Source organism: Seriola aureovittata, chromosome 13, assembly GCF_021018895.1.
Source record: "Seriola aureovittata isolate HTS-2021-v1 ecotype China chromosome 13, ASM2101889v1, whole genome shotgun sequence".
In the NCBI taxonomy this organism is placed as follows: Eukaryota; Metazoa; Chordata; class Actinopteri; order Carangiformes; family Carangidae; genus Seriola; species Seriola aureovittata.
In genome coordinates this window covers 15,748,691-15,776,605 of record NC_079376.1, presented here as the reverse complement: position 1 = coordinate 15,776,605, position 27,915 = coordinate 15,748,691, and the positions used below count along the sequence as shown (strand labels likewise).

General features: G+C 41.2%; 2 protein-coding genes across 7 annotated transcripts; one reads left to right on the top strand and one right to left on the bottom strand.

Moving 5' to 3' along the window:
- Window positions 1–4,677: 4,677 nt before the first annotated feature.
- On the bottom strand, window positions 4,678–8,743 carry exd1 (exonuclease 3'-5' domain containing 1). Its single transcript, XM_056392888.1, has 11 exons — window positions 8,491–8,743; window positions 8,300–8,368; window positions 8,156–8,189; window positions 8,000–8,076; window positions 7,774–7,847; window positions 7,400–7,486; window positions 7,160–7,264; window positions 7,000–7,080; window positions 6,735–6,878; window positions 6,433–6,624; window positions 4,678–5,910 (listed from the first exon to the last, which is right to left on the bottom strand). Exons 1-11 carry the CDS (start codon window positions 8,618–8,620, stop codon window positions 5,182–5,184), a joined length of 1,722 nt encoding a protein of 573 aa, XP_056248863.1. The 5' UTR covers window positions 8,621–8,743; the 3' UTR covers window positions 4,678–5,181.
- On the top strand, window positions 8,739–27,372 carry LOC130179812 (RAS guanyl-releasing protein 1-like). 6 transcript variants are annotated; one of them, XM_056392885.1, is made up of 20 exons: window positions 8,739–8,878; window positions 9,630–9,694; window positions 9,910–9,962; window positions 11,537–11,960; window positions 12,579–12,751; window positions 17,128–17,235; window positions 18,755–18,815; window positions 18,903–19,034; window positions 19,712–19,865; window positions 20,048–20,221; window positions 21,030–21,146; window positions 21,272–21,547; window positions 21,949–22,029; window positions 23,212–23,316; window positions 23,501–23,610; window positions 24,050–24,194; window positions 24,360–24,396; window positions 24,820–24,951; window positions 25,603–25,922; window positions 26,020–27,372. In XM_056392885.1, the coding sequence occupies exons 4-20, from the start codon at window positions 11,824–11,826 to the stop codon at window positions 26,152–26,154; spliced, it is 2,397 nt and encodes a 798-aa protein (XP_056248860.1). In that variant the 5' UTR covers window positions 8,739–8,878; window positions 9,630–9,694; window positions 9,910–9,962; window positions 11,537–11,823; the 3' UTR covers window positions 26,155–27,372. The 6 variants fall into 6 exon arrangements, with proteins under 6 accessions (XP_056248860.1, XP_056248856.1, XP_056248859.1 ...); XM_056392881.1 differs by having other exon boundaries at window positions 12,576–12,751; XM_056392884.1 differs by lacking the exon at window positions 9,910–9,962 and having other exon boundaries at window positions 12,576–12,751.
- The last annotated feature ends 543 nt before the right edge of the window (window positions 27,373–27,915 follow it).

The following is a 27,915-nucleotide window of genomic DNA, read 5'->3' as shown; positions in this document are numbered from 1 at the left end:
CCAAGACAGGCCCAGCCGGCCCTGGCAGGCCCATCCAGACCCAGAATCTCCCCAAATCCCAGTAGTGACACCCTCTACTACTCAAGGGTGGCCAAAGACTCAATAAACACCTTTAGCAGCATGCAGCAGATACTTGATGACACTTTCAGTATGGCACTATTATGGTGATGAATTAGCTGGATATATGGTGCTTGAAATGACAGGTGGGCATGTATATTAATCTAAATACATGTGTTTTCACAAGTATGCTGCGTCACATTCAAGATGAATACAGATTTACCATTTCATTCAAATAGAACTTTAAGGTGTGACTAAATGCATATGGTTGCCAAGGCAGTTTTCATATTACTGCAGTCAAAAGCAGGTGTTGAAACAGATGGCATTGCTTTGTGTATCACATTTAATTTACCGTTTAGTGCTTTTGCTGAGCACTCTTGACAAAGCACTTTAAATTAAATTGAATTTCACTTAAGTGAATCATACAGACATTCACTTCACTCACTCAGCCAAGCCAAGGCACAGCACAGTGAATGTGACACCTGACTGTTTTGGAACCAATCGCTGCTTAACAAACACAATGGTCACATTTTTCATTAAGGCTAAATATCATGACCGGCTTAGTGTGGCATTTACATTTTCCCTGATGACATGAGTTTAATTTGCCCTTTTTAATTACCCAACTTAATCTCATACTAATCCAGTGATATTGCCATAACAAGTAACGCAAGTATGGCTGGTTGGAAGACAAAGCCTGTGATGGTGAAAGAGTTTGTGTTTGGTGGACCTGGCGTTGCCACCTCCAGTCTGCTGGTTGGCCCTGACAACACAACGCCACAGTGCCAGGCTGTCAGTGTGCCAGGCTCAGAGAGCAGCTGCCAGGCCAAACCAGCGGGCACTAATTCAGCCAGCCACAGGGAACCACCCCCCTGCACCCCTTCTTCTTCCAGGCCCTCCCTGTGGCTACAACGCCCCCTCATCCATACAGACACACACACACACACACCTTATACAATGCAGGCTTTAATTATGACAAACTTGCCAAAAGCTAATCTTCAATCTTTTTAATCAAAGACATTTGTAGCTGAGGGGGTTGCCAATATTCTAATGACAAATTACCAAAAATTCTGGTGAATAAACACTTTTTCCTTTGACCAACAGTGGCCTTTCTCAATCAAGCAAAGCCTGAAAATCTTCCAAAAGCCAGCAGTGCAAAAAAATCTGGAGGACAGGTTTTCCTTTTGAAACCCTCTGATGCTCTTGTAAAAGAACTACATGAGTAGATTCTCACAGATGTGGCCAAAGGTATCATATCGTAAAAAGTTGAATTATTCCTGAACATTACAAGCTCATTGGGAGTCTTGCATCATTAATTTGCATGCTTGTTATTAACACATGTCCATGTTCATTGCACAAATCATTAACATCCCGCTCGTTTTGTCATTATCTCCTGTGAGTGAGAGCGCAGTCCCCGAGCCCCGGGGACTGTGGCCAGGCCAGTGACTCTGCGGTTGGTTAAGTGACGGCCAAAATGCTTAGAAGCGTTCAGCTGCTCTTCTGATGCGAGTTTCTGTGGTTAAATCCTGCTGTGTCCTCGGCCTTCTCCCCATGAGCTAAGCTTGAGGTTGGAAGAACAAACCTTTTTCTTTACAGAGAGTGAATGGATTAGAGTATTTTGTTGGCGAAAGAATTACCTGTAACAAGAATGTCTTTGAATCCAGCATGGGATCTTTGTCGCATGCTATCCGATCTCCTCCTTCCCTCCAGGACTTTTCCAGCTTTATTGAACATATCACACAAAAACAAACTAACATCGTACAGCTGAAGAGTGACATTCCAAACACCATTCAAACACATTCTCATCTGCTCCTTCACCTGTCACTCATCCTCTATCTGAGCTCGTCCGTCCCAGCTGAAGGTCACAATATGGCTGATTCCTTTGGAGAGGCCTTTAAGGTCCCAGTGCTCCATGCTGCCAGAGTAAACATTGCACAGCAGTTCATAAAGATGCATATTGTGTGCCTGCATCTGTGTACGTGTGTGTTTAAATGAATGCGTGCATGTTGAGGGGTCTTCCTGAGTTTGGTTTCCTGACTGCAGGGATACATACATGCCATTGGTAAGCCCGGCTGAAATATTGATGCTGTGTTTTGTTCTCATTTTTGCTGTACTTGAGAGGCCATCTGGGTAGGTCAGCCTTTCTCACGTTAAATATTCATCCTCCCGTTGAATACGGCCGGGGAGAGCGAAAGAGGGTCATTTTGTAATGTGAGAGAAAGAAAGGGGGAGATGTGGTGGTGGTGGTTGAGGGGGGAGTTGAGCAGGATTCAACAATAGCTTTTTCCTAACAGATGGAAGATTGGCTGCAGGGATATAGTTCAGTGTCATAGTGGAACCTGATATCTGATTATATTCCTCCCTCCCTATAAATACAAAGGGATTACATGTGGTTACATGAATAATGAAAATGAGATTATTTTGTTGACACGTGTCTAATTTGTTGTGCCACAGTTGTGAACTGTTGAATGCCGTCTATCAATCTGTCTCTTTGTACCGCACTACTCAGGTAAGACCAACAGATGATGTTCTTTCAACAAGCCAATCAAAGAAGTCGCTTCTGGACAATTCTGCCACCTAAAGCTCAATTCAACTCCTTCATGAAATAAGTGGTTGAAAAATGTCTGTGTGGCAGGACTCAGTCACGGGTAAAGCTCACAAACAGTCTGATTACTGACAGTCCAGTGGGCCAAACTCTGTGATCACCTTTTCCCTCCCTTCAGCAGTATTAAAGAAATGCACCGTGATCTGAATGCGCACTTTGTCAGCGAACTCAACGACCGGTGTGCTTAGAAGTGCAAACCAGCTTACAACATGACAATTCTTACACGCTGCCATTTAAAGGGAGTTGTTTTTGTTATTGGTAAATTATCCCTCTGTTCTTAATAATTAACGAAAGCCTATTAATTATGAACAAATTTGTAGCCTAACACTCATCAAGAGGAGGACGGGTTGCCTAGGAGCATCGGCCTGTTCTGAATACCTTGTCACTTCGGTGTTGTTGGTAACTGGAGTGTGACATTTATAAGGTGGAAATTAAATAAGATGGTGGGTTGGGGGGCAGCAAGACCTTTGTTATGTGTGCTGTCACGATGGGTGCCACAAGCCCAGGTGATCAATAATGAAGTCTGGCATGTGTCCGTTTGGATTTGTTGCTGTTGATAGACCAAAATATCTGCAGTGTTGTGCGTGGTTCAAAACTGTAAATAGGAAAGCATGTGAAACATTTGAAAGCGCTAATCACTGTTTGCGTGTGACCTATTTCCATTACACCTTGAGCAAACAGCGGCCCCCCTGGTTCCCACTGCTTAGTCAAAACAATAATCGGCCCTACACGGTTGAACCTCCATTTTCAGATGCTAAATCAACACAGCTGGACATCCTAAAGTTTGTGTTTATGTCTGTTCGCTACCTTTCCGCCTTGAGTCTAAAAATAGATCGGCCGCATCCTGCTGTGATGCTGAAGGTGCAGTCATCTTTCCTCTCTGAAGGACACAACACTGTCTGAAGTTTGGGAGCAGAGGGAGCGGGGGGGCCGGGTGGGAGGGAGGGAGGAAGCGGTGACTACCGTGTGACAAGCGCCCTGTTCCTTCCTCCCAGGCCTGAGAAACAGGAAGTGCTACACATAAGGCATTATTGTGACGGAGAGGAAATGCAAGGTCCTCTAAAATAAGAGCCCCAATCTGGTTGTCAATGACAGGAGCCTGTCCTCCACAGCCCCACAGAGACCTGAACCCCCTGACACATAACCCCCCCCCCCCCCCCCCCCACAGCTTCACTGTTAAGTGATGCAGACATATACAACAAGCCTCCATTCTGTATCATAAGAGTAACTTTGGGAGGATTTGAGTGCAGCAATTTACATCAAATGAATCAGCATTAAGATATTGTGTTAAACCTTTTGTTCCTTGCTGGACCCACCCACATACAGATTGAGCAACAAAAGCGCTTCAAAGGGTTAAAGGAGGCATATGGGTAGGATCCATCGTGCTTGTGTTTAGCAGAAGCTGAGGAGGAGCTGGTTGCTAAGAGAGATGCAAGGCTTTATGCCGGGCTCCCTCCCAGTTAATTAAAATCCTACTTTATCTGTTTCATGCTTTCAATTAGAAAGCTCTGGAAAGGGCCCAATCCTCTGCATGTAGATAACCATAGCAATAAGATGTGATTAATATAAGGGGGCCCCATTTGCGCTGCAGGCTGCAGCAACGCCCTGCTGTTGTGTCCATGCCTTGTTTTGATCCCAGCCACCAACCTCTGATGATCCAGGCAAGGAGGGCTGAACAGTGGCTCTCCACAAAGTCTGCAGGGCACCTCAAGCAGCAAATTACATTGACCAGATCTGCTTTTGTAGGACATCACAGGTGCTGGCCAAGTGTGATCATGTACATCTGAACTGCAGCGATGACTGAAGCAGCAGAGTCAGTATCACTGTTTAGCTGGTGCCAAGTCTAATGTTTTTTGGGGTTTTTTTTGCCAGTAATCCAAATAAGTGTCAGCTAGCAATGTTTTTGCTCAATTAACAACAGATCCATCAATGCCCGCTTCAGCTTTTCACAATCAATTAACTGCAACACAGAAGCCAAGCTGTATGGGTAATCAATCACGCTAAGCTTAGCACATTATGGTTTAATGGGCATGCGGTGCTGTTTTTGGTTGTAGTTTGTGTCCCACCAGCCAAAGCTATTGTTTCTTGGCACTTTGAAGTACTATCAGAGCACATTCAGCATGATAAAAATAATTAGTTATAAACACTGTATCAATTATCTGGGTGTTGCTATTAAGAGTGCAATCAATTATCCCTCAATCAAAAACTAAAAAATATAAAAATGAGAAGGATTTACAGACATAAAGCTCATAAAATACAAGCAAATATAGAGACAAGGAGGCCTTTTGTCAAAAACAAAACAAATATATTTTAAGTAAACTAGAATACAATGTCTGAACAACAAAATCTTATTCTCTTATTTTTTCAAACATAAATGATTTTTCACAAACACCTGGTATCAAACAAACCTTTGCACAACACAGAATATTTACTGCCATCTACTGGTCACTCTATGAAATCACAAAGTCTGGAACAGCAAACATTTGTAAGGCATGTCCTTCTATGGCCTCGTGACTCCTCCTTTAATATCTGAAAGACCTGAATGACTGCCTCAGTGAAGATGTGAGGGACTGGGGAGTTGGTGAAGAAAGGTCTCCTCTCAAGCCAGAAGTGACGTTGGGCAGGTCAGTAGCACTGGTGCCAGGCAGGGGGTTCACGTTTTGGGATGGTGTGAAGCTGGGGCTAGAGGGAGTCATCTCTGCCCTGCCTGGACTTTTCTTGACCCCAGTGCTCTCTCTGGGGTTATGGGCTGGGGGCACCTGGAGAAAAAAGCCTCTTCCTATCGCAGGTAAGGAATGTAGGCTTGACTGGTCTTTCCCAAGGGATCTTCCTCTACCTAGTGTGTCAATCAGCAACTCTGTGCATCCTCTGCCTACACCTACAGACAAGGGATTGACAGGGGGCATTTGTTTCCCAAAGTCTGACATCGAGGCTGTGACTGGAGCCTGAGCTGGCGGGACAGGAGAGGCATGAACATCCACCGAAGAAACTCTAGTGACCTCTGCAGCGAGGAGAGGTTCCAGTTGTGCTGATGAAGGTGACTTCACATTTACAGGTCCAAAGGAGTCTGTCTGTTTCTGGCTATCCTCCTCTGCTGTAAGTGAAGTCTGGGATGGAGACTTGGCTCGGGGGTTGAAGCGAGCAAGCAGACCGTGCTGTGTGACAGGGTAGTGGTTAGCGGCCCACTCCTGACGCTCATGGTGCATTTGCTGCAGCTGCCTGAGCTCTCTGGGCAACTCCAACACACTCTCCTATGGATGTAAACAAGTAGACGGGAGGTTAACCTATTAGCCTGGATGCTTCTGCATTACTGTGTATTAGAAAAGAGACAGTTCTGGTCATCAATTCAGACACTACATAACTTAAAATCAATACTGAGGTGCTAACCAAAACATTAGTGTACTTAACAGCTTAAATACATATCAATAATCTTTGTGTCAGTGTTTGACAAAACTTTTATATGTTTTGGTACATGCATACACAGGCAGGTAGTGTGTGAAATATTTATTTAAAAAATATATATATAATCACATGGATCTTCACTTCAATATTTGTTTACTTTCGATGTCAGACTAGTTAACTACCCAGAAAGAAGGAAAAGGACGTTTAGATGTCAACTCTTTGAATGGACCAGGGTAAAAGGGAACCAATCGGAGGCCAGCCTAGATGCAGAAATATTGTTTTTCTTTTACTTAATTTGTCATAGAACCGTGGCCAGAAAGTACAAAGTGGACAAAAAAAATAAATAAACAACCCATTTTTGAATTACTCACCATGCTGACATGCTCCAGTTCATCAGGTTCATAGTGGCTGCTGTTGAGGTATGAATCCACCAGGGCCATATAGTCTGTCATGAGAGCATCCAGCAGCACTAGTCTGAGAGGCTGCAGGTGGATCACTGACAGAGCCATGACCTTCAGCAGGGTTACAGGACATGGACGCTTGTACCACATCTCCTTTTCCTCCTGTAAAAACACACACATGGATTCAAGCACATACAGATACAACTATATAGTAAAACAGCTTTCCTGCCGTACCATGAGGATGTTGAGATAGGTGTGTGTATGTGTTGTACCTTGGTGAGCTGTGACTTCATCTGAAGGGATAAGAGCTGGGAGGAAGGCACCTTCAGATGGTGACTCACCACTTCCTGCAGAGTACTGACTCTGTCAGGCAGAAACCCACCTGTCTCTGAGTAGAAGCACATGACATCTGCCACCTTAACACATGCGGGGGAAAAAAACACAAGATAAACATGGAAACTGTAAGTGAGACACAGGCCACAAGTCATGTTCCCTTCTGAAATGTGTAGGCTACTCTTTATATCAGTATGCATTTACCTGTATGTCAAAGACATTGGTTAATTTTACTCCAAACTGAGCAATCAGACATCCAGAGATGGCTCGGCAGTCATGAATCACCTGTACCAAATGTAAAATCAACCCAGATGTTGTGATAGTAATCAATGCTGTGACTAAAGATGATTTCTAAACTGCTTACCTTTAATATGTGCTTATTTTCCAGGATCATGGAAAGACCATTCTTAAAGGCCCGAGCTCCGAGTAACAGAATATCAAACAGGTATACCTTGTTTTTAGTGGCAATCTACAAAAATGAAAGTGAGCCAAAGTTATTGTTTTAAAGAGAAACGTAATGGAAGAAGAAAGGCAGGAGGGTCGGAAGGAAGAAATCAACAAAGCAGGAATTTAATCTAGGTGTGTGCTTCACAGGACTTCTCACCTGCAGCCAACACAGTCTCCCATGCTGATATATCTCAACTCCATCAGCTCCCACACTGATCACAGACTGCTTCTTGATGTGCATCACCTAAATGATGGCAACTCGAGATTACGTTTTTAAGATAAGATGTCTCAGTACACACACATCTCCACTGTTATTTACTGTCCATATAAATATTATCACTGCTCATTAGTCTGTATAGCTAAATTAATAGTTATCATAGGACATGTTAAGCTTAGGGAGCTATTCACTGAGTCTGGTCCATTTTCTGTAGCACAAGCTTCTTGTGTTTATCGTAAATGCATTCAGAAAAATTTATGTCAAAAACACTTCAGTGATTTATGCAACAGAAAAGAAACTTTAAATCAACATACAGCAGGTCCAAACTTCTCATGAAACTCATCAATGACTACAAAGTTGATATACTCCTCATCATCTTCATCTTCATCTGCAAAAAAAAAAGAAGAGGAAAGTGATGAATAATTTCTATTTGAAAGACATGAATTTGAGGCTGTTAGTGGGAATGTAGCTGTAGGGAAATATATGAAAGACTTTAGAGAATGTCCTTTGTTTTTTTTTTTTTTTTTTAATTAAACTCACCCATTGTGATTGTCTTCCTGTATGGCTGAAATTTTTCCACAGTCAAGTGGTCCTCAAGTCTGTGGTCATTGATAGTTCTGTGCAACACATTGCTTGTTACAGTCTATGGCCAGTGTTTTGTCACCAGTAGTGACACATTATCTGTTTCTTACTCACCCATTGTCACTGTTCACTTCATTGGTAAATTCCACTGTTGATTTAATTACACAAAAACGCCAAGTTAGCAAGCTATCAAAACGTAAGTATTATAAATATTCAGCCTATTTTTTCTTAACCATCACTTGTAATCAGTGTACTCACCGTTGAGAATCTCATGTCCAAAGAACATTTTTGAGCCAGGAAATTTACAGCCATTACTGCCACTAACAACTGACGCAATATACAAGAAATAACGTCAATTACAACAACAAAATGTTTGTGGCCTGCAGGAAGCAAATGCCTATTAAGAAAACCAATATTAACTCAACAATGTGATGAAAAAATGTTCTAACCGTCTGACAAAATCAGCGTTTTGTTGGGATTTATACGCTGGACGACGCCAAGGTAGGACGAAGTCTTGAGAGTCAGTTTGACGCGTTTTCCCTTGAGGACATTCATGAACTGGATGTCGTGAACAACCATTTTAAAATCATGAAAGAGTTGTTTCAAGCAGTAAAAAAAACAACAACAGTGAAGCTGCTGTATAAGCCTGTCAACGCTTTTCCGTCAGACGAAGCAACAACTAGTTCGGTTGAGTTTCCAACTTGTCATTTAGCTAGTTAGCTTAGCTACCGTTGCAAGCAAATCAACGAATTTAACGTTGCGTTTAAAGCTCCCCGTTATTTCCACATTCAGCTTTACAGCCCCTGGCTAACGGGACCAAAATAACACCAATTGAAGGTAATATCTTTTGTTATGATATAAATGTATTCATGCTATTATATACTTCGCTAACCAAACTGCACATCAGCATATAGTGATGATTTGTGTAAATCTGCCATTTGAATAAGTTGACAGTTTTTTTTATTTGTATCATATTTGGACAGATATGAGTTGAAGATGAGGTTAGTGTGTTTCAAACTGTTTTCAATAGGGTTGTGTTACTAGACGTCAGGCCAGTTCAACAAATGTACGTTTTTCGAAAAAATCAGGACATCAAGCTAAAAGTCAAGATACTGTCAAATCCAAGACTGTTAACAAGCCCTACTTTTCTAAATTCTGCTCAGTGTTGAGTGAGGTGGTGGAATAACAACAGGAGCAGTCAGAGCTTGTACAGTAACGACTGACTACACATTAATGAAACATTTTAACACTGTAGCTATAATTCAAAATATTAAAGGCCAGTATATTTCCAAGGTTGGTCAGTGAATAACTCAAAATATCCACCAGGGGGTGACCACAGCTCAAGCACTGAGCTAAATGCTGTTAGTCCCAGGTCTGTCACTCTTTTGAAGGAAAGGAAAAGGCCCATTCATTTTAATCCTCATTACAAAGTACATGCATGTGACTGTGAAGTCTCTCTGTGTATGTGGATTTCATATCTGTGCACTGTGTTGGTCTGCGGAGGCCATCTTTCAGACATAAATCACCATGCTGACAACTGCAGCAGCAAATGGCTGACTACTAATTTGCCATGGTGCATATTTTACAGCAACATCAGACATCAGGGCTGATGCCTGAGCTGCTACCTGATCATCTTTAATCATCTGTGTTCAGGTATGCGCAGGAAACACTCTTGATATTTTACTTTTGTACTGGATATTCAACATATTTGTATCAGATGCAAATAAAAAAACAATAATTTGAAGGTAGTGCATACACTTTTCTTAAAACAATTGTAAAAAAGATGATGAGAATAAGAACAACAGTGATGCACAGCACATGAAAACCACAGTGATTTCTGTTATCCAAACCTTTTAATTGTCTTTCAGTGTAATATAACCCACACAGACAGACGGCTGACTCTATGAAAAAAGAAAGACCTGTAACTATAACTCTCTTTAACACATTTGACATTTGTTTCTTTGTTGCTGCCTTGTTCAGTTAAAGATATGGAAATATGTCAGAAGCAATGCTTTCTTCTTTAGTAGAAGTACATGTCCTTTATTCAATAGTTCACCTTTCAGTTTTTCTTATCAGGATTTAGTTTGTTGTTGGTTAAAGGTTGGGTGGTGACTCACAACGAGGCAATGGTAGTACTGTAACACAAACCCCCAGCGGTAATGTATGCTGCTTCACTAATTCCTTGGAAATTCATGCAGTTACTTTTGATTTAAGCAATGGATTCCTGTCAGCATTACTGGGCTCATGGTCATGACAAAAAAAAAAAAGAAATCAGATTTAAATGTGTGTCTAGCCACATGGGGGCAGGCTTAAGGCATAGCTGGCTAGTCTGATAACAACAGAAAAGGGTACAGATAAGCTATCTTATCAGAGTTTGCCAGCTGCTAATACACAGAATCTCATGTCTTCATTCTCCCTGTGGAGACACATGGATTCAAACCACTGTTGTGTCCATGGACAGCACACAGGGAGCCACCTAATCAAAGGGAGGATGCTCTGGGGTGCAGGGGGCACAGAGCTGTCTCAGACGTTATCACAGACTGATGTACAATGCACCTTGTATGCTTTGTCCTATGGTGTGCGTTACTCCTGAGCTTATATGCTCAGTTAAAGTCAAGTGAAAAGGGGCAAACACAAAGCTTAAACTGGTTGCTTTACGTGCAACAAAAAGCTTTGATTAACTATATTTCTAGTGATGTAATTTGTTAGGGGTTTCACATTATCTATATTTATATATATGTGTGAAGTGACGAGCACTTCTTGTGAGTAAGAAGGTGCTTTTTGTAGGAGGGGGAAACATTCAACTTAAGAATTAAGGCACTAAAATTGGAAAAAAAAATTCATTTCATTAGGAGTATGATTTAAAAACCAACTCTGATGTGTGAATGTCATTCATCACACTAGATTAACACTGACCTTAAATCACTAAGATCAATATTTTCCATGTCTCTTGGGTGTTTAACAAATCAAATCAAAATGTTAACAAGTGTATTGTTTTTCATTGGCATGCGGTCCACATTATACAGACTGCCTTATCACAGAGCTCAGTCCTCCACCCGGGATGAGTGTGATAAGACTCGGCAGACTTCTTAAAGCAGTCGAAAGACTTCAGGAAACATCTTCCTTGGTCCACCAACAATAATGTTATCCCTCATACAATATAAGCCATAATGGAACCTACAGCCAATGTTATCTGTAGAGGAAGGGCCACCCTTTCCTGTTCTGCAGACTGAACAAACAAGAAGTTTTAGTAAACTACCAGAGGGATCACATTATCTCACAGATTTGCAGAGGTTTTATTCAGGATGTGAAGAGACCTGGACCCTGATTTCTTTATGTGAATGTAATGATATATATTTTTTTTAATTTCTAAATATGATTTGATGTAGGTGTGGAGACTTAAATTAGTACAGTTTCAGAATTACACTTTCAAATGAGTGAGGTGATTGTAAAGTGTATTAACTGCTTCTCATTTTCTTGGATCTTCCCCTCTAGAGAGAAACTACTCCTCTGATTAAAGTTGTAAATGATAAAACCTGTACGATCACGACTTCGGACGCAAGTAGTAAGGACTGGTGAAGTGCAGAGCCCACTCGTGTGTGTGTGTGAGTGTGTGCGCGCACGCGTGCGTGTGTGACAGAGAATGAGTGACAAGCTCGGCAACAGCACTGCCGCCCACTCACACACAAGCTGGGTGAATCTTAATTGTGTAATGTTCATTGACGAGTCAGCACAATGCTGCTGAGACCGCGGAGGCGCACTGATCCGAGCAGAGCGATGAAATGCTCCCAGCGAGGAGAACCCAGATGGACAGCCTAGTACAGCCGCTCGTCGCCCAGTACCTCGCCATGGGATGCCAATCAAAAGAAAACAACCAAAACGAAAGTGTGTCGCCGGATGAGAAGGGAAAGGACGATACGTAAGTCAGATCATCTGCTTTTTTTTATAATTTTTTTTTTTTTTTTTTTGCTGAAGAGTTTCAGGTGTGGTTCTGGCGATAATGTGCGCACTCCTTCAACAGTAACTTGATCATTTCAGTCGTCGGGGTTGATTTTATGATGATTTCTCTAGCTGTGAATAAACAGGTGTCTTAATTTGATGATAATACGGTGCCAAAAATTGAATTGATGAAGTATTTTACGCACAGAAGCGCCACAGGTGAACGAAGTCTTTAACCTCAGCTGTTACTTTCCGACCTGCCACACTTCCACTGCTTATGCTTGAACCAAATTCCTTCTTGTTTACTGCTCACCCAACAGTTTCAACTGGATGTCCGCAATCAACCGGTATTTCCCTAAGTTAAAAGGGAGGAAATGAGAACAATGAATAGCAAATTCCCAGGGTGGGGGTTGTTAAATTCAAACAATAGCTGTAATTTTTTTTCTCTGACAATTACACGAATCATTTCATATGTGTAATAATCCGTGGTCTCATAACATTATGGTTTGAAACAAATGCACACAGTATACATCCTCATGTACCAAACGCACTTTCCTTACAACCACCCCTCCTCCCCCTCACTCTGTTTCTCAAGTAGAGTGACTCCAAGATGCAGCTCCAGGGCTAGAGTTTCTCCTCCAGGCCGTCCTCACCGGTTCCACAAACCCAGCCCGGCCCAGACCGCCTTGGGTAAATCCATGATGTCCCTGGGACACCTCACCAAGGGGGCGAGCTGGGAGGAGCTCATCCAGGCCTGTCTGCAGTCTTTCGGTAAGTCCATGCTGACCTGCCTTGGCAGTTTTGTTGAGTGTGACAAGGTGAAATACTGCTGTGAAGTGTACAGCAGGAGCAGAGATGTTTGACTTGAGCTGTTCTGGAGAGCTTGTCTCTGCCATTGAGAAACAATAAGATTGGAAGCTTAGACACTTGAAACCGTGCTTTGTGTTATCACATGTTGTAGTTTCTAAGAAGTCTCTGTTTTTCGCACCACTTGTCCTGGAACTTTGCTGCAAATCTCTGACAAGTTTGGGCAGGCTTCTAAAGAAGAGGAGGGTGGTGTTTTGCATTTGAAAGTAAAATGGATTCTCTTAATACAGCTGCATTTGTTTTTGTTTAATGTAAGATTTTTCACTCCCATTGATGCTTGCCAATGTCTGATATTGTGATTTTCGGCACTGTATTTGTCAATTACTGTATTAGTATTAATATTCAACTGGATACAAGATTAATAGAGGGTTTTTTTCTTAATGAAAAAAGCACAGCAGTGATTGAGGAGGCTGTAGCTGGATCAATCAAGCAAAGATCATTGGCTTCATCAAGTTGTCTGGAGTGCTCTCAGAGTTATGGTGATTGCGTCTCTGAAGAGATGAGCTTTCAAATTGCCGTTGCCTGGTTACACAAATGGAGCAAGAGCAATGGAGAGGTGTTACAATGAGCTGCACATAAAATGACATCCCATAACGACATTTATCTGTAAAGAGGCAGAACCAGGCAGTAATGCCGCTCATTTCAGATTCATGAAGGAAACAGGATTAATCAGAAGAAGAGTTAAGTAACTCCAGAATACAATAATATTGAGTGCCGTGAACCACTTCCTTTTATATAAAAAAAAAAAAAAAAAAAAAAAAAAAAGTGATCTCGGTGTCACTATGCAAAATACTAGATTCATACGCACATGCTCGAGATATTATCTGTCAGTACGGTGTGTTATAACTGGGGTTTTCCTTGAATGGCCTCTCCTGATAAAATGGAGCTCCGTCCTGCTCCTCCTGCCCCACATCACAGGCGAACCCCCGAAGGTCCATGAGTCCTGCCACCTTTTTCAAATGTGAGAGTGCACGTAAGAGTTATTTGAAGGATTACCTGATGGCAGCTTCAAGCCTGGCTGAGCCGAAAGGTCAGCTCCCCAAACAGTGGTCCTCAGATGCTGACCAGCCTTTGAAACGCAGAGCACTATGAGGTGTGGATCAATAGCTGTTGACATCATCAGTCTCTCTAGACCACACTGCACTGGGCTTCACTGCACGCTCTGATCATGCCCAGCGTCAAACTAATTCATGTATACTTTGTTGTTGTTAGGGTTTTTTTTGTAAAAGTTAGATTTAATTTCAGATTTTTATCAGTTATCATGTATAAAATCTGTAACCATCAAACCCAAACTTCAAAATAATAGAGTAAGGTTTTTACTGGGCTGACAGTTCGCTTTCACCCTCGGCAGTGGTTCCCAGCCTTTGTTATCAGACGTATAACCCCATCAGATAAACTCATGCACGCCTTCACTAATACTACCTGTCATGTTCCAAACATGTTCATTTTGATTGATTTTATACTGGATAAAAATCAATATAACAGTGGATGGTACAGTATTTTTTTTTTTTTTTTTACACAACTGAGCAGCCAAGGTTTGCATTCGTGCTACTACTACTTGGAGTGGCAGAACCACGACTTTTCAACTGTTCATCCATTACTTTTACCTGACTATTTCAATTATTTATCCATTGCTTGAATCAACTATTAACAAACTGTTACTGTTACATTACTTTTAGCCATTTTGGTCTGTTTCAGTTATTTATTTACTTTCAGCTGCTTATTTTAATAAGTTATCAATCTGTTTTTACCATTGATCCATTACCTTTAGCAACTGCCTCAACTTCTTTTCTCACTTGCTAACTAGTTTTTTGTGCACTCTTGATCAAGTGGTGTTTTATATATACAGTACATATTTAAACCAAATTATAATTTCTGTTTTATCAAATGAGTTGAGCTACTCCACAGTCTTTTGATGTATCCCTGAGAGCTGCAATAGTAGCCCTGCTCGGGAATCGCTGCTCTAAACTATAAATAGTTATCGTGATCCTGATTATTATGGAGAATTTTGCACAGCATACAGAGAGATAACCATCATCCTGCATCTAACTTGGATTCCTCTAAAACAAAGGGACCATCCAGCTTGATAGCCTCTGTCATAACAAGGAAACATTCATGAGCCACACCAGACCTGCGTGTGGCTGATGAATGTCTAAGATAACCTTAAAAGCAGGCCAGGCGCTGTGTGCCCTCGGCAGTGTTTATCGCCATATAGTATCGTACAGTTCCAGTGTAGCGGGCAGCAGCTTTCCTGATTTTTCCAGTCACTAACACACAGTCCAGAGGGGATTTCCTCTTGCAATTAACCCTGCATGGGGTGGGTTAGTGGTTGGAAAGTTGTGAAAAAAAAAAGGATGGAGCAATTGTTTACTTGATGGGGAGTCATGACTTCCTGTTGTGCATTTGCCGCAGTTCTGACTCTGGCTGATTCACACCTGACTGTGTGGAGATTGTGAGCTAAAACAAAAGTCGAAATTGTTAGAACAGGCGATTCGGTATTGCTTTATGTATATTAACTGCATCTAAGCTTTGCTACTTTAACAGCCATGTCATTTTGAATACAAGACATTGTTTCACTTGTCTCTTTCACTCTGTTGTTGACTCGACTGGTGAGGTCACTGGATTTAGCTGTTAGTGGCTGTGTCTTACAAACAGAAACACACCCCATGCAGGATATGAGGGCTGGATTAGTCAGCTGTGGCTGGAGTGGTGAGTTGCTTACAGATAACAAAGATTTGAAAACATGTTGCCATGGCGTCTGAGGTATTTCCAAGGTGATGTGGTTTAAAAGTGGGTCCTCAGATTCCTGCTGTCCTTGATGGTGTCAAGATACTGCCAAAGCTTAAAGGCAAACTCAGCTCTACAATTCACAAATGTTCTTCAAATTTTCAGCACGATGTGTTCATATTCTACAGATTGTGGGAGGAAGATGTAAACAGCCTAAACTGTCTGTCCATGGTATATAAATAATATTCTCAGAGCTACAATTAAATGGTCTTCCTCTTTATGTCAGCCACTAATTCACTGCATGTCACAGTGGTTTGAAGTTTCGCAGAGGATAAGTGGTGTGTTGGTTCACTTAAGTGGGCTGGTAAATGGGTTTTCTGCAATTATAGGTCAGATCTGGTATTGTGATGTTATGGAATAGTTTTTTACGCATGTTGTATTCTTTTTTTTTTTTTTTTTTTTTTCCCCAAAGTGCTTGAGTCAGACAAGAAAGATAAGGAAAGGTAGTCTGGTCACAAAGAGAGGAAGCGAAATATGTAAGGAGAGAGGAAGCGACAAAGGTAGTGAGACATGCAAGCCGCAGAGGTTCACACAGTCAGAGGATGAGGCAAGGACGGGGTCTGTGGATAGTATGTTCAAATGCACTAGGGTGGGCATCAGTCGGGGTTTCACTTAACCCTCTGTTCTCCATTGATGGAAAGAACAATCTGTGTTACAGTTCTCATAGATAACACCTGAGGTTTATACAGTTGTATCTTTCTTTATTTCCTCATCATCCTCATCTCAATGATTTATTTACATAATGCAGTCTGTCCATCGTATCAGTATTGCCTGGAAATAGTCATTAATATTTTGACTGTTATGTCTTTTTGTTTTGATCCAAATTAAGACTAGACAGGTCTTTTACTTGATTAGAGCGACAACTAATGATTATTTTGATTATCAAGTAATCCAGCAACCAATCCATGTTTTTCAATTCATCATGTTTAAAATGTCCAACATTTACATAAGTACATATGTATTTAAATGTCTTCATATTCACTTAATAATCACAACAAACAGCAGATGTTTTCATTTAAGAGACTGGAAATGGGGATTTTGTGTGTGTGTGAAAGTATTTAAATGATAGGAAATAAGCTACACATATGTGGACTGTTAATTTAATGTAAGATATGCAGGAGAAAAACAAACACCTATTCCCTGCACTTCCCTTATTTAAAAAAAAAAAAAAAGAGGGTTAAGGTCAGTGCATAGAATGAAACACAAAGTGACGCTGTACAAACAGAGTGTTATAGCCTTGAAAGAGTCCCTGTAGCTAAGCAGACGTGATCACATCCCTTTTGTAGCATAAGTGATGTGCCTATATATTCTAGATAAGGCTGCCAAACTTTCAGAAATGTGTTATATCTTTTTCTGAGAGTATGTATTTTCATTTAATTTCTGAAGAAAATCTAATCACATGGGAAATCAAATTTCCATGTCACTGTGATGCAGACATGTTGTCACTTTGATTAAATGATGGTACACTCAAGTGTGTGCATTTTGTCTTGCAGACTCGGACGGTTGTGTATGTGGGAGCAGCCATTTGTTGAACATCACCCTGACCATGCACCGTTCCCTGATCTCCTCCAGTGATCTGCTGGACAAACTCATTACTCTATATCCTTTATCAAGCTATAACCGCTATCGCAACACAGCCAGACAATTCAAACAGTGCGTTTGGCCTGTTTTTAGCACCAAATGCAACATGGGATCAGGCCACTGGCTCTCTGTGTGCTGCTTTCATTTGGTTGTCAACAGCAACGGGCAATCAAGCTTGTACTTGGCTTACAATGCCGCCTGTAGCTGTCAGTGCAAAATCTGATAGGCGAGTGGCAGTTCATGTTTGCTCCTGCTGCCAGTTGCTGTAGACGTTTTACATCTCTGTCATTTAGCCATTTTTAGCTGCCCTGTGTAAATTTCCTTCACTGTATCCCATGCTAGTAACAGGGAATCTGTCCTCATTGTGTATTTGGTCTCTTTCAGAATGTTTGATTTCATTTTCCCCACTTCACACTTAGAAAAAAAAGCATGTTTTTCTTGTAGTGTCTTGTGACTTGAGTAGAGGGACTGTAATCTACGCTTCCATTCAGGAAACAGCAGTGGCGTCAAAAAGCCTCTCAGAGGAGCTTACTGGCCTGACGAACAGCCTTGAAGTTTCAGGTGTTAATTACCTCTGCCTCTTTCACATACAAGACCTCTTCAACTATATATAAACATAGACCCTCTATTGCTTAAAGAGGCCCCTGCTCACACGAACCCACGTCAGAGCGTGCAACGCCGAATGGCCCCTTTGCTATTTTTAACCCTCTCACTCTGAGCTGAAGACCCAAAAGGATACATCAAATAAATTCAGTGTGTGGGTTAGGATCAGGGAAGAGACACCGGGGCCATTAACAGCCTTCATCACAGTCTGGCCTTGGGATTGCGTGGGCCGTTCTTCTGCTCCCATGACGCAATTAGCCTTTTTATGTGCAACACTTCAAGCTGATTTCTGCCGATTGAGAGCCACCGTGTTGGTCTATTTATAAAAGCTGCTTCGTATAATAATAATGAACTGCTTTTGTGCGTACTGTATATAAATTGACAGGCCAGTGTTTTTGTGGTCAACATGTGCAAAATGGAGGGCAGAGCAACCACAGCTATGAATTATGATCTTATGGGCAGACGGCATTGATTAAAATATCTTCCGAGTCCTGCCAGTAAACAATGCACATTAATCAACAGTTTTTCTCCAGAATAGGCGACATTGATTGTGTACTTTCTTTTTACATTTTGTTATTCATTTACTCCTGTATGCCAGAATGATTCATTCTGGGATGCTCGTCTGGGTTTTGCTTCACGCAGTCGCCTCCTCCCACATTTCCAAATGTCACTTCTCTTTGCCTTTTAGTTGAGTTGCTGTAGTTATTAATGAGTTGTTTGTAGGGAAGACACTATGCAGTTTAATCAGCCATATGTTCATTATTTACTCATAACGTACCTGTCGTGAACAGTGTCGAGGATCAGCAGATTTACTGGCGAGATATTTTCACCTAAAACAAAAGTGTGGCGAAACCTGAATTCCCGCTTTAACTTTCAGGTGATAAAACCTGGTTAATAATCATCATCTGTCAACTTCCTTAACCACAGTCCTTACATTCAAAACAGCGCTGGACAATGAGCAGCCAACAGAGTGCCAGAGGATATGCTACCTCATCAGGTCAGTCCAACACACTGACACAATTTCAGAGTGTAACGTTAGCTGTGTGTTTTGTATAAGTCACGTGGTTTCGTCTCCGACCTCCAGGCATTGGACCCAGGAATTCTGGATGATGTTTCGGTTGCACCACAGCTTGTCAGACAGCCTGGACGAGTTCCGGGAGCTGATCAGAGAGCAGGGACAGGAGCATCTTTGCCCTCTTCTAGAGACCAAATGGATGTAAGTGTTAATCTCTGACCAGCTGGCAACTGAGACATTTGGCCTTCACGACTCTCAGTTGTTTGTTGAGTCATGGAAAGTACAGCAATCAGTCACGATCAAGAATCCAGACTTTGAACTGTGAACTGTTTAACTCTGAGGCTGTTAAATGAGCTTTAAAGTGGATCAAATGCTTGATTTGCTTTTGTCACACTGCTTCACATCACATTTACAGCACATGTATATGCTGCATTTGTGTTTCCTTGTTTCCTTGTGTTGCTATATCTCACACTTGACCCCACAGTGTCAAGGGAAATATTCAGACTGGACTGAATTTCTGCCATTTTGCTTGAAAGTGATTTTAACAACTTAACTGACTTAATTAACTGCAACAAAATTGTTGCTAATAATTTTCAGTCCATTGATCAATTTTTCAATCAACTTATTGTTCCAGCTCTATTCTAATTCAAAATGACGTATTTGTGAAAATGTAATCTGTGTTGTAGTTGAGCATGTTGGTATCTTTGTTTGTGTTTTTGTTGACTAAAATAAAAATAATGCTCTGTGGCTTTTAGAAATGTCTGTTTGAGCTTATACTGATATGCGCAACAATGTCTAAAACTGTAATTTTCCAGATTATAAAGTCATGCCAACTTTGCTGATTGTAAATGTTGTTATGCTAACATGTTGTTTTCTAGAAATGAACGGGACTGGTCATGGAAGGCCAGCCAGAAGATCAAAGCTAACAGCAGTAAAAAGAGGAAAGTTTCTCTTCTTTTTGATCACCTGGAGCCCATTGAATTGGCTGAACATCTCACCTACCTGGAATTTAAATCTTTTTGCAGGATATCAGTGAGTATACACATTCATGTCAACTCAAAAAAAAAAAAAAACATTCAGATATACGTAGGTTATCTTTTGCACTTTGATGATTTGTTTATTGCACAAGCTTCTCCTAGTATTTCCTCCCCACGGTAAATTTATTGCAGTTTCCTTGCAGCAGTTCATGCTCCTCTCTCTGCTCTCTCTGCCAGTTTGTAGACTATCAGAATTACATTAGCAACTGCTGCATGAAGGACATTCCCGTGATGGAGCGTTCCATTGCCCTGTGTAATGGTATCTCCCAGTGGGTTCAGCTGATGGTGCTGAGCCGGCCGACTGCTCAGCTGAGAGCTGAAGTTTTCACCAAGTTTATCCACGTTGCACAGGTAGTGGTTCAATCAGCCCCTCACTAGGACTCTCACAATTTCTGTTCCTGGTTGAGAAAAAAAATTTTTTTACACGTTCATCTTTTGCTTGCATCTATGTGCTATTGTTCACACACCTTATCTAACTAATGACAGTCTATTGTCACACTCTGAGCAACACTATAGATGCTACATAATTGGCAGTTGCATAATGCATATTCATAGAGAGCTGGTAATGATTCTCAAGAGCTCTGCTGCAGGCTTTTATCATATCCAAAGATTTTACCAATAGAAAAATATTAGCTGAATACAAGCTAATGGAGTCATCTGGTAGAATACACTTACACTCTGAGGAGTTTGTGGAAGCGGAAAAGAGAGAAATGACTTGTGAGTGTAGCTGCTGATCAGAGCTTGCTTGTTAAAACCACTTCAATGTGAAGCTGCATGCAGCCTGCTGAGAAGTGATGCACCAGCTTCAGGGAGCCGTTAGGCAGGCTTGTACTCGGGAGGACCTCCCTGTAACACTAATGCACCAGTTTGCTGCTGCTCACTGCCGTGAACCTCAAAAACCCATGGGTGTGGAAACGAATTTCACACCATAATGCTCCAGTGACAGCACAAATTGCAGAACTGAAAGGAAGGGAAGAGAAAAGCACTTCCAAGAAGAGTGAGATATCAGGGCAGTAAGAAAAGCCAACAATACAAGTGGCTTATGTAACGGCAGTGTTGCGATTACATAACCTGGCCTACCTGGAGCAAGTTAAATTGTGCATGTGTGTACGTGTAGGGATAGACTGATATGTGTGCTTTTTATGTTTGCATCCACCAGAGTCTACATCTTATGCACAACTACAACACACTAATGGCGGTGGTAGGAGGCCTTTGTCACAGCTCGATCTCCAGACTGAAAGACACCACCTCACATGTACCTAGTGAGGTCACCAAGGTAAAGGACAGCTAAACACATCTCTGATCACTGGTTTTTAAATGAGACAAAGACCCGAATACATGAAATAAATTCAGTGTGTTAGTTAAGAGCAAAACATTCAAAAAATTCTATTCACTCCCCAGGTACTGAACGAGATGACAGACCTGCTGTCCTCATGCAGAAATTATGACAACTATAGGCAAGCTTACAACAGGTGTACAGGTTTTAAAATCCCTATCCTGGGCGTCCACCTTAAAGACCTGATTTCAGTCAACGAGGCCATGTCAGACTACGTGGAGGACAACAAGGTCAATGTCCAGAAGCTCCAGGCTCTCTACAGCCACATTAATGAGCTGATCCAGCTCCAGCAGATCCCACCCAGGCTGGATGCTAACAAGGACTTGGTCCATCTGTTGACGGTAGTGCACCTTTCAGTTAGAGTCTTTTTAAATTGTTATGTAGCTTCATTTGATTCACTGCATTGTACTAAACGCAAGCACAGATGCAAATGAGCATGTTAGAGCATGTGGATTGTCCGCGCTTGTGTGGGTGTTATGAGAGTCTATGATCTATGAGTGTGTGGGTGATGAACTGAGTGTGAATGAGAGTGAGTTGAGATTGCTGTATTGTTGTGCTATCTGTGTGCAGCGCTTTAATCGCACTTGAACGCCAGAATGCCCATGAAGAGATAATAGTTAGCCTGTGACCTAAATTTGCCCTCATCAAAACATGTTTCAAGGAGAAATCCAGAGGTACGGAGAGCTCTTTCTCTTTCTGTTTACAAGCCATGTGCTGACATATGTTGTCTCTTTGCCCACAGCTGTCCTTGGACCTTTACTACACCGAGGATGAGATCTATGAACTGTCTTACGCCAGGGAACCTAAGAACTGTAAAGCACCTGTGAGTGATAAAAGCAGACACTTTAAATGAACACCTGTTTAACAGCTGGCTTTAAAGCAGTACTCTGACGTTTTGGGAAATACCTTTTATTTGCTTTGTTTTCGACAGTTAGATGATAATATTAACTCTCATGTCAGTAGAGTAAATCTGGAGCTTCAGCCAGCAGCTGGTTAATATTAGCTTAGCTTAAAGGCTGTAATTGTGGGAAACAGCTAAAGGAATAGTTTAACATTTTGGGAAATATACTTATTTTCTTTCTTTTTGAGAGTTAGATGATGAGATCAATACCACTCTGGTGTACGCTAAATATGGTGCTAGAGCCAGCAGCTGTTAGCTTAGCTTAAGAGAATACATGGGGAAACAGCTTTTAATAAGCTAGGAGTCAAAATTCTTTAATTTAAATTATTTTTAAAAAGCAGAGCAATACTTAAAGGAATAGTTTATATTTGGGGAAAATACACATTTCTTCACACTAAAACTGAAGCTACAGCCACCCCCTTAGCTAAGCTTAGTTCAGCTTAATGTAAAGACTGGAAAACACAAGACTTTTACATCCTCGCTGTAAGAAGGAGAGGTTCCGCAGGTCCTTCATTCCAGCAGCTGTCAGACTCCACAACTCCTGCTCTTCCTGACCATGTGCAAACTTGCACTTTTTCATGTACATATCGTGTGTATTGTGTATATTGTATTTATTAGTGTATATTGGTATAATTTTTGTTGTATATTTCCATAGATGTTTTCTTCTATAGATGTTTATTTTCTGCTGTGGTAAATGAATTTCCCAGTTGTGGGATAAATAAAGTTAATCTAATCTAATAACAGAGCCAGGCTAGCTGATTCTCCATGTTTTCCAGTCTTTACGCTAAGCTAAGCTAAGCTAACAAGCTGCTGGCTACAGCAACATACTTTTCATTAGGGTGGTATTAATCTTCTCATTTAACTCTCAGCAATAAAGCTAGTGTATAGTGTATATCCCAAAATGTCAAAATGCCTAAATGTGTTTCTAAGCATTGCTCAACTAATTATTTGACTCCTAGCCGGTTGACAGTGTTGCTTTTGCTTCTGAAGAGCACTGTGCATCAATTTAGTGTAATAGACCATATTTTACATGTTTAGCTGCCTGGTCTTGCTTGTTTTTGTTTTACATGTTATTATATTTATTATGTTATAATTTTCTATCAGCCAGCCACCCCTTCCAGACCTCCAGTGGTTGTTGACTGGGCACCAGGAGTGGCTCCCAAACCTGACCCCCGAACCATCAGCAAACATGTTCAGAGAATGGTGGATGTAAGTGCTTCCGTTTTTAAAGTGCAGCCTCCACATAACTACTCAGTAAAACTATTATATAATAATAATAATTAATTTTAACTATTCTTCTGCATGCTGCCATTTTGACAGCCTTTGACAGCTGTTGCAGCTATTGTTCACTAACATTCGAGCAACAATGGGTTTTGCCTCCTGTCTTTCACAGTCTGTGTTTAAGAACTACGATCACGACGAGAATGGCTTCATTTCACAAGAGGACTTTGAGAAAATTGCTGCTAGCTTTCCTTTTTCTTTCTGTGTCATGGACAAAGAGAAGTGAGTGTTTGACAGGTCGCACACTCACTCCAAGCTCATTTGTGACTTCAGTGGAGAGGAAGCAAAAGTGGTATTTGTAGTGATGACTGTAGCAACAGGAAACATAAAATAGCTGCAGAACTAACCATAACCCCCCCCCCGCTAAATATTCACTCTTTTATTTCTCACGCACACCCAGTGCTGTACGATGTTCACAACTTAGAGACGCACATGTGATACCTCAATTAGACCTAAATGTGAAAACCACAACAGTTAATATTACCATGTTGTCACAATACAGTGACAAAGTGGAATACAGTGTTAAGCACATGAGGCAGAAACAGATATTAAAGTATGAAATTAAATGTGTATTAATATGTTTATTTCCCATAAATATTGTATCATTTACAGCTCTGTTTCCTTTATTACATTATACTGTGTATGATTTGGGGTTGTGCAGGGAAGGCCTTGTCAGCAGAGACGAGATCACAGCCTATTTCATGCGGGCAAGTGTCATCTGCTCCAAACTGGGGCTTGGGTTTGTCCACAACTTCCAGGAGGCGACTTACATGAAACCCACTTTCTGTGACAACTGCTCAGGATTTGTAAGTCAACACACAAACTCAAGGATAAGAGTGTATGATGAAATAAAACTGTTTACTGCTGTGTCGGTGTCTATAAATACTCAAACAATATTTAATTTGGTTATTAGTCTTGCTGTTGCTTGTTGATATTAAGTTATGTGAAGGGTGTTTTTTTCTCCTTCACAGTTGTGGGGTGTCATCAAGCAAGGCTACAGATGCAAAGGTAGTTATTCACTCACTCTATATTGTGCAACTTTGGCATGTCTATCTTTGGCCAAATGTGAGTATCATGTTAGTTTTATACTGTGGAGAGGCGCACACAGTGTCTTGTGGGGAGCAGGTAAAGTGAAGCTATCTTAGGAAGGTGTACTGCGGTTTTCTATGTTGCATATTGCGAGCTGAACCTTGCAACACATGAAAAAAAAAGAAAAAAAGTCTGCAGTCAGAACCACAGTTTTCCCCCTCCCCCGTCCTTCAAAGGATCTGAGAACTATTTGTTTGCTTGACAGTAAGCATGCAAAGGTCTGACAGTTGCATTTGCAGAACAGATAGTGTTGAAGCAGAAGTCACTAGAAGTCAGTTTGTCAAAGTTAGACTGATGCTAGTTCCTGTTCTGACATGTTATGCATTGTTTTGGCTTGCTCAGATTGTGGGATGAATTGCCACAAGCTGTGCAAGGACCAGGTGGCGTTTGAGTGCAAGAAGAACACCAAAGTGTCCAACGCCATTGACAGTCCGACGCCGAGCTCGACGCCTGTCACCATGGGCACCTCAGAGGGTGGGTTTGAGGTCATTTGAAGCATAAAAAGTCCTATTAATACACGCATGCACGCACGCACGCACGCACACAGTATTATTCATCACAACAAATAAAGAAGTATGCAGACCATAACATGCATCTAACATGGAAGTTATCACTAAATCTCTATGATGTGCCATCTGGTGGCTGAGAGTTGTTATATATACTGTGTGGTTTAACCAAGAAATCTTATTTCCTGTAATCACTGCCTGACACACTACAGAAAAACTGTTAAAATCAGAATTTCAGAATTTACGCAATTTCACGTTAGTTTGCAGAAGCTGAAAGACGAGAACAGGGTCTGCTGTCTGGGTGATTTCCCTCTAGCTGTCATTATAAACTGTTTCAGTTACAGTAATACTGAATCACCCACCAGCTACAAGAAAGTTAGTCTTAAGATCAGAAGGACTTTCAGTTTTACTGACGCATGAAGACACCAGGGCTATATTAACATAGGCCCTATCTAAACAATCTTTATGTTATGCTGATTTAAACATTACTTCACTTGAAGTCATTTTGTTTTGTGGTCATTGATTCCTTAGATATAAAAGTCAAGTATACCACGATTAACAACCTACACTTTTCATTTGTCTCATTTGAAATCATTTCTCATGATGTCCCACTCTCCAGGTTCAGAAGAATGTCCTTTCCCCTATCCAGCAGATGACGGCAAAGACTGGAGCCCAGACTCCCCGTTCACCTCCCATTCGAAGCCCCAGAGGGTCCATAGTGGCACCCAGACAGAGGGACCCCAGCTATCCTCTGCAGCTGCCGACCTCAGTCGCTCTCAGCCTTCTCTGTTAGTCCCAACAACACCTACCCTTACTTCGTGTCCCAGCCCGGTGCCCCAGAGAAAATACTGTGCCAAGTGGGAAAACAGAGCTTCTGTTGTGCATAAGCCTAAAGAACCAGAAGAAGAGAGCAAACCCACCTACGAAACTCTGGAATCAGTAAGTGCCAGGACCAAGTTTCTATTTTCCCCTCTAACTACTACAGCACTTGAATGCACCACAGCTATGTCATACAAATCTTCTGTGTCTTTCCCAGGACAACCAGAAGCTGCAGAAAGCCAATGAGACACTACGTAGGAAGCTGAAGGAGACAGAGCGGGAAGTGGAGATACTAAAGACACTGCTAAAGAGGCACGCTCTCCACCCCGTGGAGGAGGATTCCTCGTCCTAGACTTGTACATACATTATACTAAACCTTCTCCAGGGAGACTGCTGCTGCCCCCTCTGGCAGCATGCATAATTCTGGATCCAATATTTAACTTATTGGTCATGAACAGTGCAAGTAATTTATCAGTATAATGAGACCCAGACAACATGGCATCCCATGGTATGAAGTGAGAAACATTGCACATATCCAGTAGAGGTGTTCTAATGCTGTAATGTTAGACAGCCAATCAAAAAAGCCAGTCAGTATGTCACCAATAATGAGGTTAAGGACATTTTTAAGCTGTGTATGGAAGCTACAGCACATAGTACAGCGAAAATACAGTTTACCAATTAACAAAAAACATATCAAAATAACTGTATAGTATGAACATGCTAAAAAAGGCTGTAGTGTTGTATTTAAAAAAGTGAAGGAGCCCCTTTACTGTACAGTTTTACAGAAGAATGAAAATCATCGCAATGAGCATTAGTTACAGAATTTAATGAACCCTTAAGAGTAGTTGCAGTTGGTATGGGGGTTTCTGTTAAAAGTATGTAAACAAAAAAAACATGAATGAAGAAGTGCAGTATTTTAGACAAAATATGGCAGAATGTGTTTGATCGATTCTTGATCAATTAATGGCCTTGGATATTTATGTTAAACATAAAATGGAAATCGGGGGCTGCGGTAAAATGAATGCAGCTATATATTTTTCAAAAACAAGAGGATTGTGGCTTATATGACAGGTGCGTTACTACTATTGTTTTTATTAGTACTAACGAGCCCACTGATTAAAGCAGCAGAATGAAAGTTCAGCACTGTCAGAATGGCCTCAGATGTACACAACTGTTGTTGCTCTGCATCATTGTCCCTGTTCATATCAATGCACAAGATGTTTTCAGTGCGTCTGTTAATATTTATTGTCTGAAACACTACACAGTTGATATAAAGAGTGAGACAAATGAACATTTTGTACAGTATGCTGGTACTGTCAGTGAATTATTTATGCTTGTGTGTGTTGGCATCATATTGATCCTTATTATTTTTATTGTGCAGCCATGTCATCGAATTATTGTGCAGTCCACTGTAGCAGTGTTGTACTGTGAACGGCAGTCAAGATGGGTGTGTTTGTACTGTGTGTAATGTACTGTAAATACAAAGTATACACAGTGCCATTCTAGCTATATCAAGATTCATCTCTCTCTCTCAGTATTGTTCTATTGTTGTAATAAACTGTAAAATCATTGCCTGTGTTACTCTACTTGACCACTGGAGGTCACTAAAGCCTTGTCATATTTCCTCAGCTTCTTACTAATGATTGTTGTCTTTCAGTTTGCAGATTCCCAGCTGCCCGCTCTGTAAACGTTGCACTCTAATTAGCTATCTGTGTGTTTAACTGTAAGACTGTTTCTGTCAAATTAGAGACCAAAAACATCACAGGCAGATCATTTTCTTTGTGATGTCGTGGTTAACTTTAAATGAGGTAGCTTTTAATGTCAAGTTTATTTTTAATTAAGAGAAAAACTGTTTAATAGGGGAAAAACTAATGTAGAACTGCAGTTAAGAGATAAATCTAAACATCTGCAGTGCATTGTTTGCTCAGTATGAATGAGATGGATGCATTTCTGAGACGTAAACCTTTTCTAAAGACAGAATGTGTGTCACCCTGTTGTCTGGAGACTGTGCCAATCTGCCCCGTCCCTTGGGCTTTACTGCTGGTAACGAGTCCCATCTCCAAAGTTAGCATTGGCCTGTCATTAATGAGAGGGCAAATGTCTGCTCCTGGAG

Coding starts and splice junctions, on each gene's coding strand:
- exd1 (XM_056392888.1), bottom strand. CDS start 8,620: ATGGTTGTTCACGACATCCAGTTCATGAATGTCCTCAAGGGAAAACGC. Junction 8,190..8,299: donor TGGACATGAGATTCTCAACG/GTGAGTACACTG, acceptor TTAAATCAACAG/TGGAATTTACCAATGAAGTG. Junction 7,265..7,399: donor GGAGACTGTGTTGGCTGCAG/GTGAGAAGTCCT, acceptor TCATTTTTGTAG/ATTGCCACTAAAAACAAGGT.
- LOC130179812 (XM_056392884.1), top strand. CDS start 11,824: ATGCTCCCAGCGAGGAGAACCCAGATGGACAGCCTAGTACAGCCGCTC. Junction 17,236..18,754: donor GGACAAACTCATTACTCTAT/ATCCTTTATCAA, acceptor CAGTCCTTACAT/TCAAAACAGCGCTGGACAAT. Junction 23,611..24,049: donor TGTGTCATGGACAAAGAGAA/GTGAGTGTTTGA, acceptor GGGGTTGTGCAG/GGAAGGCCTTGTCAGCAGAG.